This window comes from Pseudorca crassidens, chromosome 4, assembly GCF_039906515.1.
Source record: "Pseudorca crassidens isolate mPseCra1 chromosome 4, mPseCra1.hap1, whole genome shotgun sequence".
In the NCBI taxonomy this organism is placed as follows: domain Eukaryota; kingdom Metazoa; phylum Chordata; class Mammalia; order Artiodactyla; family Delphinidae; genus Pseudorca; species Pseudorca crassidens.
In genome coordinates, this window is record NC_090299.1 from 3,731,199 (window position 1) to 3,745,693 (window position 14,495).

A 14,495-nucleotide genomic window follows, 5' to 3' on the forward strand; every position below is an offset into this window, starting at 1 on the left:
GTCTGCACCCCTTCCTCCAGGAAGTACTCCCTGACTTCCTCATGGTGTCTTCTAGAGGCTGACACACCAGGTGGGAGCTGGTCTTCCTGTAGAGTCCGGAGCCCTGTGACAGGTGGTCTGCTCCTCCCTGTGTCCCGGGGGTAGGGCCTGGAGCCTGGTGTGCGGTACAGGGGGTACCGGCTATCCGCAGTGGGCCGTGGACGTTCCCACCCGAGGTGCCCTCCTTACGTGTCGATTACACGCCTGTCCTGTGCGTAACTTTCAGCAAGCAGCAGTGAGCCCCAGGCTGTCCAGCTCGGGAAGTAAACCCTGACAAATGGGCTCTCATTGTAAACAAATGATTACATTCATTACTCCCTCGGTTCTGCTCAGCTGTTGACAACTCAAGGAGGAAGGCTGCAGCCCTGGCTCTGTCCAGGAGGACGCCTCCCACCCGGGTTGACACGCACTGATGCCCAAGGCTCAGCTCGCCACCCACGGGACACCCTCCCCAGCTCCGCAGGGACAGCAGAGCCTGGCAGGACCGCCACTGGCGTTTACTACGAGAACACACGGCCCCTGCAGGTAAGCCCACTGGCTGGGGGCTCCCTGAGGGCAGGGCATGAGGGAGGAATTTAAGGGTGAATGACCTACCGAGGGAATGCTGGCCAGGAGGATGGATGGAGCTTGGACCGACAGACCTGGGCCACTTCTGGTTTTTCGCTGACTTCTGGTCTACCTGGGCAGGTGGCTTGCCCTGTCTGAGCCTCGGGTTCCTTACCTGTAAAGCGGCTGAGGGACCCCCTCCCCGGCTCTGGTGTGGACAAGAACAGAGGAGGTGACCGTGAAAGGCCAGGTCCAGGCTGGGTCCACCGTGGGTGAGGGATTGACATTCACGGAATCCAAGTACAGGACGGTGCGTGGGTGTTTTCTCGCGGGAGGGAGCCCAGCGTGGGAGCCGGAAGCCCCAGTTCGGAGCCTCTGATCCACCCCTCGGTGTCACGTGACAAGAGCAAGCGGCTTAAATGGGACACAGATAGGGGTGGGGCCCCAGGGAGGGCACAGGGAGGTCTGAGGACTGCAGGCGGGGAGGCCTCAACCCCCAGCCTCAGAGAGAGGAGCTGCAGGGCCAAGCGAGAGACAGAGGGAGCGAGAGACAGCCAGACGGACATGGGATACACAGAGGGGAGGGACAAGGAGACCAGGGCTGGGGCCGGGGAGGCCGCGAGGCCGGAGATGGACAGGGGAGGGTCCCAGCTTCTGTCACCTGCCTGTTTCATGCAGTGGCGTTCAGGGCAGGAGCCCTGAACAGATAACAGATGGTGATCGAGTCGATGATGGGGACCACAACCTGAACCCCAACTCAGCAGAATGTTATCTCCCCCAAATTCCATTCTTCTCATTAGCAGACCTGTATCACACGGTACTCCATTACTGTTACTTGAATTTCATCAGAAAGAGCAAGTTTTCTCTCCTGTTCTAAAAGTACCTGCGTAGTACCCTTTTGACCGGCGAAGCCTAAAATATTTGCCCCTTGACAGAATTTTGGGAGGTCCCCGGGTTGGAGCAGTGGAGGTGGGGAGGGGAGGGAAGCCGGGGGAGGGGGGGGAAGCCGGGACAGGGGTGCCACCTGGCCCACCACAGCCCGCACTGAGGGTCCCACCTCGAGGATGTCGATGACCACGCTCTCCTCCGCCTGCCGCGAGCTGCGCACGTCCCCCAGCACCAGCGAGTAGCGTACGCCGCGCGGGTCCGACTGGTAGAGGTTGTAGGTGTCGGTCTGGTACCACTCCTGCACGGCCACGAACACCTGGCTCTCGTCTGTGCTGATGACCTGCAGATCCTGGGGACGGCGGAGGAGCCGGGGTCAGAGGCGGGCTGGGGGCCCACGCGGGAGAGGGAAGCTGGCCTGGGGGGGAGGGGGAATGGGGGGAGGGGTGAGCAGGCCTGGGGGGCGGGGCAGGCCTCAGGCCTGGCGGGGGTGAGGGGCTTGGCCACACCCCTCTTGGAGTCAGGCTGACCTAGATTCTCATCCTGGCTCTGCCCTCTCAGCTCTATGACCTTGGCCAAGTCCCTTTACCTCCCTGGGCCTCCGTTTTCTCACCTCCGAAATGGGGTTGACGTTCCCACCCTCTATACTGGGTGGGGCGCAGTGACACTTCCTCCCATCTGCCCCTACAGCGAGGAGGGGGAGCTTTGCTCCACGCACCCCCAGACCGTCAGAATGCAGCCCAGACCATCACCTCTGGGAGGCGCGGAGGCGTCTCCTCCCGGGCCCCTCCCCCTCCCATCCCGAGGATCAAGCCCGTCGTCTGTCCGTTCATTCATTCAACACGTATTCATTAAGAGCCTACTGTGTGCCAGGCACTGTTCTAGGCCCAGGGCTACACCAGGGAGCCCCGCTGGCCTCTGCCCTCTGGGAACGTACACTGGTGGGAGGGATGGATTAATTCACTCCAGACTCACGCCCAGGACTGCATCACCGGCCTGCTACGGGAGCTGCCCTTTGCCCACAGCTCCCCCTGGCCAGGCCACCGTCACCCCTGGCCCCCGCCAGGCACACAGCCAACAAGGCCCCCTCCCCCAGGGCACTGGGCTGCCCAGGGCCCTATGGGAGCCGAGGGCGGGCGCCTGGCCAGTAGGCAGGAAGGGGGCTGGCCTGAGCAGCCAAGGCCAAGGCCCCGAGCCTGGGGTCCACCTGGACCAGAAGGTCGGGCAGCTCCTGAGTGGGCCGGGCAGCCGTCCGGGGTGTCAGCGCCAGATTTTACAATTCAGAATTAAAAAAAAAAAAAATGAATAAAAAGGGAGAAGAAGAAACCCAGGGCTAACCCTAGTTTCTCGTTTTCCTTTTCATTCCCAGCCGGCACCAACTACTGCATGGGAGGCGCGTGAAAAGGCATCCGAACAGGCCCATTTCAAAGCCATAAGGAGCTCTTCTGCAGCCCCTACTGTTTGCCTTCTATCACTCCGAGACTTTTATTGCCCCTCTGGCAGTAGAGCTGCCAAGATCCAGGAGCTGAAGATGGATGGCGGAGGGAGGGGGCTGGCTACCACCCTCCGTCCCGCCCACTGCAGGTGGCGCAGTTTGGGGGTACACTTCCTTTTGCATTTCTCACCTGATGTTAGGGCACAGAGACAGGAAATGTTTCTCTTTCTCTAATAGCAGATGGGGTCCCTATTCTGTGCAGCCAAGCAAGACCTTCGATCCTGAGAAGAAGAGGCCGCCTGGGCAGGGCACAGGCTGGTGAAGGCCCCTTCCCCTCCTGCCTGCGCCCACCCACCCCCCCGAGCCGTGCAGCCAAAAGAAGGGGCTTTGCAGAAAAGGGAGGCAGTGCCGTGAAACACCTGCGATGCACCTCCAAACCAGGGGGAACCCTGCGGCACGAGCGGGGCGTTGGTCCGTGGCTGTAAATCTAACACACAGACATGGGTGGACCAAGCAGCTCACAGCCAGGGAGGGGTTACAGAGTCAGGGGTCACAGGCCTGGCGGTCCCAATCTGTGAAATGGGACAGTAGGGTGGTAGGGCGTCTGAGGGACGCCTGTGAAACCTGGGAAGTGAGGTCATCTCTGCTTCTCTCGCCCACCTCCCCTCCTACTTCTCCATGCTTGGCCCCAGGCCAGGCTGCACTGTGTCCACTGGGATACTGGTCATTCTGCGGCCTCAGCAGGAAAAGCCTTCCATCGGCCCGAGTTTCTGAGCTCATGCAGTGCCCGGCATTAATCACACGAGAAGCAATCAGTATTTACTGTTATTGTATTAATTCCGACTTTGCCGCCCCCGCACCTGGGTAAATGTTTACTATAATCCGGGAAACAAAGAAAAATGTGTAAGAGGAGCAAAAGCTTCCTGTAGTGCTACCCCTAGAGAGACCTGACATTAACATTTAAAAATGTTTACTTCTGGGCTTTTTCCCAAGTGGGATTCATATAGTTTTTCATGTATGGTTTGCAGCTTTGCTCTTTCCCATTATATGGGGAGCATTTTCCTCTGTCGTTAGCATTATTTATAAACAGCACTTTTATGACTGCATGGTATTCCCTTTTGTGGATGTACCGTATTTCATTGAATATTTCCCCACTGGTGAGCTTTCAGCATCTCCAGCATTATGTGCAAGACAGTCATAAACATTCCCAGACATAGATCTCTGCATCTCTGTATTTCCTCACCATAAATCTAAGAAGGGAAATTGCTGCATCGGAGAGCAGGAACATTTTTAAAGCTCTTGTTACGTGTTGTTCAATCATCATCCTAAGAGTATACGTTCCTTCCCCACCAGCAGGGCTAGAGGGCGCTCATTTAACTTCATGCATTGAAACAGGCTTTTGAAAATCTTTGCTGATTAGAGAGTGATAAATAATATGCAATTTTTTTCTTAAATTTGCCTTTACATTATTCTTTTTGTAAAAAGTTAGAAGCAGAGACGTTTGTTGACTCCATTTTTAAACAAAAGACATTAAAAGAATTACACATATGTATATGTGTTTGCATGTATGTATAGCTATATGGCCTAGAGAAATATGTGGAAAGAAACACCAGAGTTGCCAATGTTTGTAGAAGTAGGTTTGATTGTAAGTAATAGAAACTGGGGAAAAAAGTGACTCAAATGAGATAGAAACTCATTTCTCATGAATGTAAAAGAGGTCCAGAGATAGACATTCCAGGATGGAAGCTGGAATCACCAGGGACAGAGGCTCCTTCTGGGTCACCATTCTACTGTCCCATGATATGGCCCTTGTCCTCATGGTTCAAGATGATTGCTAGAGCTCCAGCCATCTTGTCAACATGCAAGGCAACAGGAGGGAGGCAGGAAAGAGGGAGAGAAAGGCTTGCCTTTAAAGGAGAACTCTGAGAAGTCTCCCAGATGTGACAATTCCACTTAATCTCACTGACCAGATTCTAGAAACAACCACATGTAGCTGCAAGGGAAGCTGGGAGATATAGTCCTAGCTGGGAAGCAATGCACCAGCTAAAATTTGGGGTTTGTTAAACTAAGATGAAGAAGAAAAACGAATATTGAGATGTCTCTAAGAGTTCCTACAACAGTTACGCTGAGGAATGAAGATGTGAGATTGGAAAGGAGGAATGGAGAGGTAGGCGGGTAGAAATGGTATATATTTGCATTATGCCATTAGTTGTAGTGAAAACATTTTAAAGAAGTAACTTTGGAAAGTTTAAAAACATTTTTAGCAAGCATGATAGGGGAAATTTCCCCATAGATTTTTACATAAACTCCAGGGAACAGGCGAATGAACGAACACCTTCACCAAATTCTTTCTTTGTCTTTCTACAGTTTGATTATGATGTGTCTTGGTGTGGAACTCTTAGTGTTTATACTACTTGGAGCTCACCAAGCTTTTAAAGATATTTGCACTCATGTCTTTCATCAATTTCAAGGAAGTTTTGGGCCACTATTTTTTCAAATAGTTTTTCTGCCCCTTTCTCTCTCTCCTCTCCTTCTGGGACACGCGTTATGGAATGTGTGTATTGGTCCACTTGATGGTGGCCCACAGGTCTCTTAGATGGTGTTCACTTTTCTTCAATCTTTTTTCTTTCTGTTCCTCAGATTTCGTAATTTCAGTCGTCTTATCTTCAGGTTCTCTGACTCTTTCTTCTGTCTGCTCACATCTGTTTTGGGATCTCTCTAGTGGAGTTTCCATTTCAATTATTTTTCCTTTTAGCTCCAGAATTTCTTTTTGGCTCCATTTGTGTGTTCTATCTATTTTTTTGGTACAGGCATACCTTGGCGATACCGTGGTTTCCGTTCCAGACCACCACAATAAAGCAACTATCACAATCAAGTGAGTCACACAGATTTTTTGGTTTCTCAGTGTATATCAAAGTGATGTTTACACTATACTGTAGTCGATTAAGTGTACGATGGCATTGTATCTCACGAAATGTACACACCTTAGTTAAAAAGTACTTTATTGCTAAAAAACGCTAACCATCACCTGAGCCTTCAGTGAGTCATAATCTTTTTGCTGGTGGGGGGTCTTGCCTCAATGTTGCTGGCTGCCCACTGATCAGGGTGGTGGGTGCTGAAGGTTGGGGTGCCTGTGGGAATTTCTTTAAAGAAGACAACACTTAAGTTTGCTGCAACCACTGACCCTTCCTTTTATGAACACTTTCTCTGTGGCAGCAGTGCTGTTTGATAGCATTTTATCCACAGTAGAACTTCCTTCAAAATTGGAGTCAGTCCTCTCAAACCCTGCCACTGCTTTACCAGCTAAGTTTATGTAATATTCTGAATCCTTCGTTGTCATTTCAGGAATCTTCACAGCACCTAGACCAGGACTAGATTCCATCTCAAGAAAGCACTTTCTTTGCTCATCCATAAGTAGCACCTCCTCATTCCTTAAAGTTTTCTCATGAGGTTGCAGCAATTCAGTCCCATCTTCAGGCCCCACTTCCAATTCTAGTTCTCTTGCTCTTTCCACCACACCTGCAGTGACATTCTCCATGAAGTCTTCAGCCCCTCAAAGTCATCCATAAGGGTTGGAATCAACTTCTTCCAAACTCCTGTTGATATTGATACTTTGACCTCTTCCCAAGAATCACAAATATTCTTACTGGCATTTAGGATGGTGTATCCTTTCCAGAAGGTTTTCAATTGACTGCTCAAATCCGTCAGAGGAATCGCTGTCTATAGCAGCTACAGCCTTATGAAATGCATGTATTAAATCAGAAGACTTGAAAGTCAAAATTACCCCTTGATCCATGGGCTGCAGAATGGATATTGTGTTAGCAGACATGAAAACAGCATTAATCTCATTGTATGTCTCCATTAGAGCTCTTGGGTGGACAGGTGCATTGTCAAATGAGCAGTAATATTTTGAAAGGAATCTTTTTCTGAGCAGTAGGTCTCAACAGTGGGCCTAAAATATTCAATGAACCATGTCGTAAACAGATGTGCTGTCATTCAGGCTTTGTTCCATCTACAGAACACAGGCAGTGTAGATTTAGCATAATTCTGAAGAGCTGTAAGATTCTGGGCATGGTAAATGAGTACTGGCTTCAACTTAAAGCCACCAGCTGCATTAGCCCTTAACAAGAGAGTCAGCCTGTCCTTTGAAGCTTTGAAGCCAGGCACTGACTTCTCCTCTCTAGCTATGAAGGTCCTAGATGGTATCTTCTTCCAATAGCGGCTGTTGTCTACATTGAAAATCTGTTGTTCAGTGTAGCCACCTTCATTAATGATCTTAGCTGGAGCTTTGGATAACCTTCTGCAGCTTCTGCACCAGCACTTGCTGCTTCACCTCGCACTTTGATGTCATGAAGGTCACTTCTTTCCTTAAACCTCGTGAACCGACCCCTGCTGGCTTCAAACTTTCTTCTGCAGTTTCTCACCTCTCTCAGCCTTCATAGAATGAAGAGAGTTACAGCCTTGCTCTGATTAGGCTTTGGTTTAAGGGAATGTTGTGGCTGATTTGATCTTCTATCCAGACGACTCAGACTTTCTCCATATAAGCGATAAGGCTTTCTTATCACTTGTGTTTTCATGGGAGTAGCACTTTTAATTTCTTTCAAGAACTTTTCCTTTGCATTCACAACCTGGCTGTTTGGTGCAAGAGGTCTAGCCTTTGGCCTGTCTTGGCTTTCAACAAGCCTTCCTCACTAAGCGTCATCATTTCTAGGTTTTAATACAAAGTGAAACAAGTGTGACTTTTCCTTCCACTGGGACACTTAGAGGCCATTGTAAGGGTACTAATTGGCCTAATGTCAATGTTGCTGTATCTCGGGGAATAAGGAGGTCCAAGGAGAGGGAGAGAGATGAGGGAATGGTCGGTTGGAGGAGCAGTCAGAACACACACGATGACACTTATCAATTAAGTCGGCCCCAAACAATCATAGTAGTAACTTCAAAGATCACTGATCAGAGCTCACCATAACAGATATGGTGATCATGAAAAACGTGAAATATTGTGAGATTTACCAACTGTGACACAAAGACACAAAGTGAGCAAATGCTGTTGGGAAAATGGCACCAATAGACTTGCTCCACGCAGGGCTAGGGTTGCCGTAAACTTACAATTTGTGGGGAAAAAAATACAATATCTGCAAGGCACAACAGAGTGAGGTATGCCTATAGATCTAATTTGTTTGTACTTTGTTTTCTTGACCTTCTCCACATTTCCTTTAGCTCTCTGAGCATCTTGAAGACAGTTGTATTAAAGTCTTTGTCTAGTAGATCTGCCATCTGGTCTCTCTCAGAGACAACTTCTGCTGGTATTCTCCCCTTTGAATGGATTGTACTTTCTTTCTTTGCCTTGCGGTTTCTTTGTTATTGAAAACTGGATGTTGGAATCTAATAATGTGGTAACTCTGGAAATCAGATTCTCTCCCTCCCTCGGGGTTTGCTGTTTTTTTTAGTTTTTTATTTAGATTTTATGGCTGCAGGCTCTCTGCATGCCAGGGATCAGCCTGAGGTGTACACTGGAGTCCTCAGGTCTTTTCTCAGCCTGAGCTCTTTCCTGGGCATGCTTGGCGACTTTCTAAATTCCTCCATATGTGTGGTTGCTTTCGAATGTCCTAGTCCTTAAATGTTGGCTCCCAAAAGGAAAGGAAGGAAAATAAAGGTGGGGTGGCAGTGGAAACAGGTTCTGGCTGTAACTGAGCAGGACCCTGTGGGGACTTCCCAGGACAGACCCCTCCTCCATATACTCTGCTTATCTCCTCTCTAAAGGACATAGGTAATAGTATCTGATGCACATTTTCTGAGTTGTTTTGCAGACGCTAATACCACCACCAAATGGGAGGAGTTAACTACTTGATCGTGAGCACGTTGCCCCAGAACTACTGGTGCCCAAGGATTAATAATGTTAATCCCTATGACACTGCCCTGTTACCTCACCATCAATCACGAGAATTGCGCACGAGCTGATCACACACCCTGGGATGCCCCTCCCTCACCTTGCCTGAAACCTGTCAGGGAGTTCGGGTATTTTGAGCACTAGCTGCCCGGACTCCTTGCTTGGTGCCCTGCAATAAACGCCGCACTTTCCTTCACCACAACCTGGTGTCAGTGGGTTGACTTTGCTGCACCTGGGCGAGCGGACCCAAGTTTGGCTTGGTAACATGGCCCTTTAAATCCCTTAGAAGCTGCTTCAGCTGCTGGTGGCTGCAATAATAGCTGTGTGCCTGGGTGTCTGCATGCATGATCAGAAGCAACAATCAGAGCACAGACTCCCAATATTGAGGGGCAAGGTCCAATATTTAAGGACAAGGTCCTATGCCCACCCTGGCTCCGGCAAGCTGTGTGCCTGCTCTAGGAATACGTACAGAGCTGCCGGCCACGCGGCTGGGGGGCAGGAGTAGGAGATGGGTAGCTGCTTCCTTGGGAAGAGCTAAAACTGTGGATATTAACCTTGATTTATGGTGCAAGCCTTCCCCTGGAAGCTACAAGCCTTTGAATAGACTCCGGCGTTCCAAAACAATTACATCAGGCAGATTCTGACAGCGGATTGTTGTCTAAGTGAGAAGACAGACCCCTGTGCTTTCCACTCCACCCTCTTCCCTGATGTCACTTCCTCCTTTATTCTTACACTTTATGGGTTTTATTTTATTTTATGTAAACATATTACAGATAAAAGACTATTTTTTACTTTAAAGTAAATTTGCATTTACTTTATGCTTATGAATATTTTTATATAATCAATAGTTACTTGGATTTTTCCCCTCTTTTGTCTGTTTATAGCCTTTGCCTATTTTTTTTTCCTGTTAGGGAACATGAGTAAATTTTTTTTTAAATCTCTACAAGTAAACAATTTAAGCAAAGCCTGCTGACAAATATAATAAAAGCTGTTTACTCATTATAGGTTTCAGAGATAGGTGAATTCAAACAGCAGAATGGTACCTTTTATACCTTTTTAAGTACAAGGAAAATAGAATTGATACAACACAAAATTTGACAAAGCTGTGTTGAAACTGGTCTATTCTAACTTAGCTGGTGGAACCCTTTTAGAAAGCAACTAAGCTCCACAAATATTTATATCCTTTGTCCAGAAGTTTTTCTTAGACTGACTTGAGAAAATAAAAAAAGAAATACCTGTGGGCACAAATATATTCATGGCAGCACTGTTTATAATTATGAAATATGGAAACAACCCAAATGTCTGAACAACAGGAGTCTGGCTTCGCTGAACAAGGTACGGTCTCCTGAGTTGAAAGTTTTGCAGTCGTTTAAGGTGGGTATCATGTATCATTTGGGAAAAATTCTCCTGAGACATCGTCATGTGAAAGCCAGGCTGTAGACAGAGTGTCTGCAATGATACAGCTACAGCAGTGTCGCCTTGGCTTGGGGCCCAGGATGGAGGGAAACCAAACAGGGCTCGGGAGGGAGGGAGGGAGGGAGGCTGTGGTGAGCTCCCCTCTGCTCTGATTTCTATTGTTTCCATGATGTTATTTGGGCAATGAAAGAAAAAAAAAAAAAGATGGGGCTGGTTTGGGGGTAGGAAACAGGCAGGAGTTACAAATTCACCTTATAACAACCAAATCTGATTAGGGAATTCAATTAGCTAGCTCTCCTTGTTGGTGGGGACACTGGCGTCTGGCTGCTCTCCTGAATTTGGTGGAGAGGAAGTAGCCAGCTCCCTGGATGGGCAAGGTTCTCAGCAAAGACCAAATGTGGTCTTGAGGACCCTGCAGGGCTCGGGGTGGGGGTGGGTGATGCCTGAGAGCAGCCTGATTTGTGCATGGTCCTCCGCTGCCTGTCACTGGGTCCTGGGCAGGACCCCCGAGCGAGGACACACAGTGTCAATGCAAATGCCACCGACATAAGTGGGTTCCTGGTCATCCCTTGAAACTGGATGGCAGGAGGGGCATGTCTGTTTCTGTCATCACTTACGATGCGGGAGCAGTACTAACATCACAGCCTCACGACTCTTTTCAGTGACCCCTGATTTCTGCAGAAACGGGAAGCTAGCAGGTAGCACGTGCTGTCAAGGGCCTGCAGCGGGACTCACAGTGGTGCTTCCTGCAAACCTCCCCCCAAAGACCAAGAAACACTCACTGCTGTCTCAGCCACGGACCAGGGAGGTGCAGCCAGGGCTCAAGGTCACAGAGGTCATGACTTGTGGCTGCAGTCTCCTCAGAAGACCCTCAGAAATGGCCTGGCCGCTGGCCCAGCCTCCCCCGTCCCAGGAAAGGGGCAGCATCTGCCCAGGCCCCAGTACCAGAAGGGAGCAGGGAGAGACCCAGGGGTCCACTCAACCCACCACCCCCAACACTAGGACAAAGGATGCTGCTGATGTTGCGGCCCCCAGTGGCAGAGGAAGAGCCTCTCAGAAGCTGAAAGGCCCCCCACCCTCCAGAGATGCCAAAGGCACTTGTCATAAATGAAACCATTAGCTTTTCATTTATTTACTCGGCCAACACTGGAGGGACTTTATTAAGATTCCTTCTTTTCTTTCTTTCCTTTCCTTTCCATTTTTTCCCCCTCTTCCTTTTCTCTTTCTAAAGAGATGCTTTTAAAAGGTTTTAAAAGTCTCAGGAACTTTCCCCATTTCTGGCTCAGGAGGGGTCTGTGATGTCCCCAGCAGCAGCTCCTGAATCCAAGTCCTTTGCAGCAAGCCACAGCCCCCGGGCCTGCAGGGGCCAGCGCATTCACCTCCTCTCCACCCTCCAGACAGGTCTCTCCTGCCCCAGGGCCTTTGCACCTGCACTGTCCTACACCTGAACAGCTTTCCCCCAACCGCTGGGCTTCAGATGAGACATCCCCTTTAGGGAAGCTTCCCCCACCCTCCATCACTGTCTGCCTCGGCCTCTCATTTCCTTCTCAGTACAAATCACAGCTTGCAATTATTTGACACATTTGTCTGTCTGCTTGACTTTCTGCCTGTTTCCTCCGAAAACCCAGCCAGGGCAGGAAACCGGGGTGTCTGACTCACAGCTGCAGCGTCTGTTCCTAGCTTACATTTCATGCTCGATAAGTATGTGGGGGAGAAGGGCTGCTTCAGTCTGCGCTTCTGAATTATGTGCATGGGATGGAGACCGTCCTCTGGAGGGAGATGTGGCAGAAGGCTGGTCTCAGACTCGCCTGGGCCTCGGACCTCGGTTTGAAACCTGCTTTGGTTTCTTACAAGCTGTGTGACCTCAGACGGGATATTCAGCCTTTCTGAACATCAACCACCTCCTCTGTAAAGTTGGAATAAAATATCGTAGGGAGGGGGCTGTGGAGTTCACCCTGAGGCAGGGCAGGGGCAGGGTCTGGACAGCCTCCACGTCCCCCTTCTTTGTCGGCCAGGCAAGGGGAAGGAAGTAGCATTAATTGAACACCTACTATCTACCAGGCACAATGCTAGGCAGCTGGAATGCAGAGGTGAATAAAACAGAAACGGCCCCCCAGCCCTGGAAACTCTAGTTGAAAGCAGGACGGAAACAGGGGGTTCCCAGCACCCTGAGTGTCAGGAAGGAGAAGGGTGGAGTGTGAGCAGGAAACCGAGGCCTGGACCAGCCTGGAGGGTCAGTGGGAAGAGATATTTGTCTGAAACATCACATGTCCAGGAGTCTGGGGAAACGAAAGACCAGGCAGAGGGAAGAACATTGCAGAGGCTCTAAGACAGAATGAAGCTGGGCACGTGTGAGGATGGAGTGCAGGGGGAGGGGCAGTAGCTGCAGGGGGAGGGGCAGTAGCTTGCTCTTGCCCATCCTGACCCGGCCGCCAGCAAGCAAAGGTGCAAAAGCCCTTGCAGCCCACGAGTCGGGGCAGGCCCGGCACCCGGCCCAGGCCCGGCGGGACGGGGAGCCCACTCGTACCTTTGGCAACGCGTACTTCGGCAGCTTCATCGGGACAAACTCATGGCGACGATAAGAGATGTAGTATTTGGTCTGGTTTGTTGAGGTTGCCTAACAGGAAGGGAAAAACGAGTTTTTTAGGGAACAAGTTTTTTGCAGTACGCGGGCCTCTCACTGTGGTGGCCTCGCCCGTTGCGGAGCACAGGCTCCGGACGCGCAGGCTCAGCGGCCAGGGCTCACGGGCCCAGCCGCTCCGCGGCACGTGGGATCCTCCCGGACCGGGGCACGAACCCGTGTCCCCTGCATCGGCAGGCGGACTCTCAACCACTGCGCTACCAGGGAAGCCCGGGACTAGGTTTCTTGTTGAGCCAAATCCTGGTGAAAATGCCCTTTTACTTTGCTTATACATGCTCTGCCTGAAATGGGAAGACTCCTATTCATCCTTCAGAGCCCCACACCAAATGCCCCACCTCTGGGAAGTCTTCCTCCACCTCCCTCAGTTAGAACTAACCTCCTTCCCCATGCTCTCTCAGCACCTGGCTTCCCTACATCTGAGTTACAGACAAGGTGAAGAAAATTCTGTTCCCCAGAACTCCTCTTAGGGAGAGTACTTGGTGAGCCACTGAGTGGAGGAAGAGACAGGCCAAAGGTAAGCTCAAGCCACAAAAGATGACCACCAGACCACGAGGCAAGAGAAACAAAACGAGAGGCAACACTCCTGAGACAGTCATGTGGCCAGCACTGTCCCAAACAGCTAATCGGTATCAAAACCAACAACTCCACGACCTGTGATCATTTCCATTTTAAAGATGAGAAAAGTGAGGCCCAGAGATGGAGTAACTTGTCTCTCGTGGGATATAATAGAAGACCCAGGAAAAGAGCAGCATGTGCTTCTTTGGGGCAGCAGCAAGGAGGAGGGGGTGAGAAGGGAAGACGAGGAACAAGGGGGCAAACGGGTGATGGGAGAGGGAGTGGGCCAGGAGCTGGACAGGGCACAGTGGCCCCTGACCTCTGGCCCCGGCCGGGCATGCACTGCGGGCTGCGCCTTCCCCCGTCGGACGCAGACAGTGTCACCAGCGGCAGACCAGGCCTCTGTGACAAAGCTGAGAGCCAGCCGTTATCACATCTGAACACAGACCAGCCAGCGATGACCGCACGCCGTCCAGGCTGAGTGCACGGGGGCGGCTCCTTCACCATCACGGCTCAGCCTCCTGAGCCCCCTCCTTCCAGACCAGGTCACTGAGCAGCCCAGTTACAGCGTGGCCCCGCTTCCCGACAGCACCCGATCCGGCATCTTCCATCCTCCCCGAGCCCCCTCCCATGGCCCACCCTCGGCCAGGCCTTCCCAGCACCTCTAACTGAGCCCCGCACCCCATCCTGGGGCCCCGTGGTGCATGGTGCCTACTGCTGCACAAGGACCAGCCCAACCTGTCCAGCCACAGCTGTGCCCCCGGGGTCTCAGGCTTGGGGCGCTGGCAGACCAGACAATCACAACATTTAGAAAACACTCAACGTGAGATACGGTTGTCAAAGAAGCCAATGCTGTCATTGTTCCAACCCTTGGTAGATATTTGCAGAAACACAATGGGAGGTGCTGGGAAGACAGCGGTGCTGAGGACAGACCCGGAGCCCCCACCCGCACCGGACTGCAGGGTCTACGGTAAACAGTAAAGGATGACAGTGTGGCCTGGCTGTGATGAAGGAATGCACAGAGCTGGGGGCGCTCCGAAGAGGCAACCTGTGGGCCTGAAGTAGGGTGGAAGTCAGGGAAGGCTTCCTGG

The 14,495-nt window shown here is 50.9% G+C and overlaps 1 protein-coding gene across 3 annotated transcripts in view; it reads right to left on the bottom strand.

Moving 5' to 3' along the window:
- SORCS2 (sortilin related VPS10 domain containing receptor 2) overlaps positions 1–14,495 on the bottom strand; it is a 485,797-nt gene that overhangs the window by 61,041 nt on the left and 410,261 nt on the right. For all 3 annotated transcript variants that reach the window (XM_067735018.1, XM_067735020.1, XM_067735019.1), the window contains 2 exons: positions 12,736–12,825; positions 1,643–1,822 (listed from right to left, as the gene is read on the bottom strand). In XM_067735018.1, the coding sequence (XP_067591119.1) occupies positions 1,643–1,822; positions 12,736–12,825 (270 nt within the window). The remainder of the gene's footprint in view (positions 1–1,642; positions 1,823–12,735; positions 12,826–14,495) is intronic.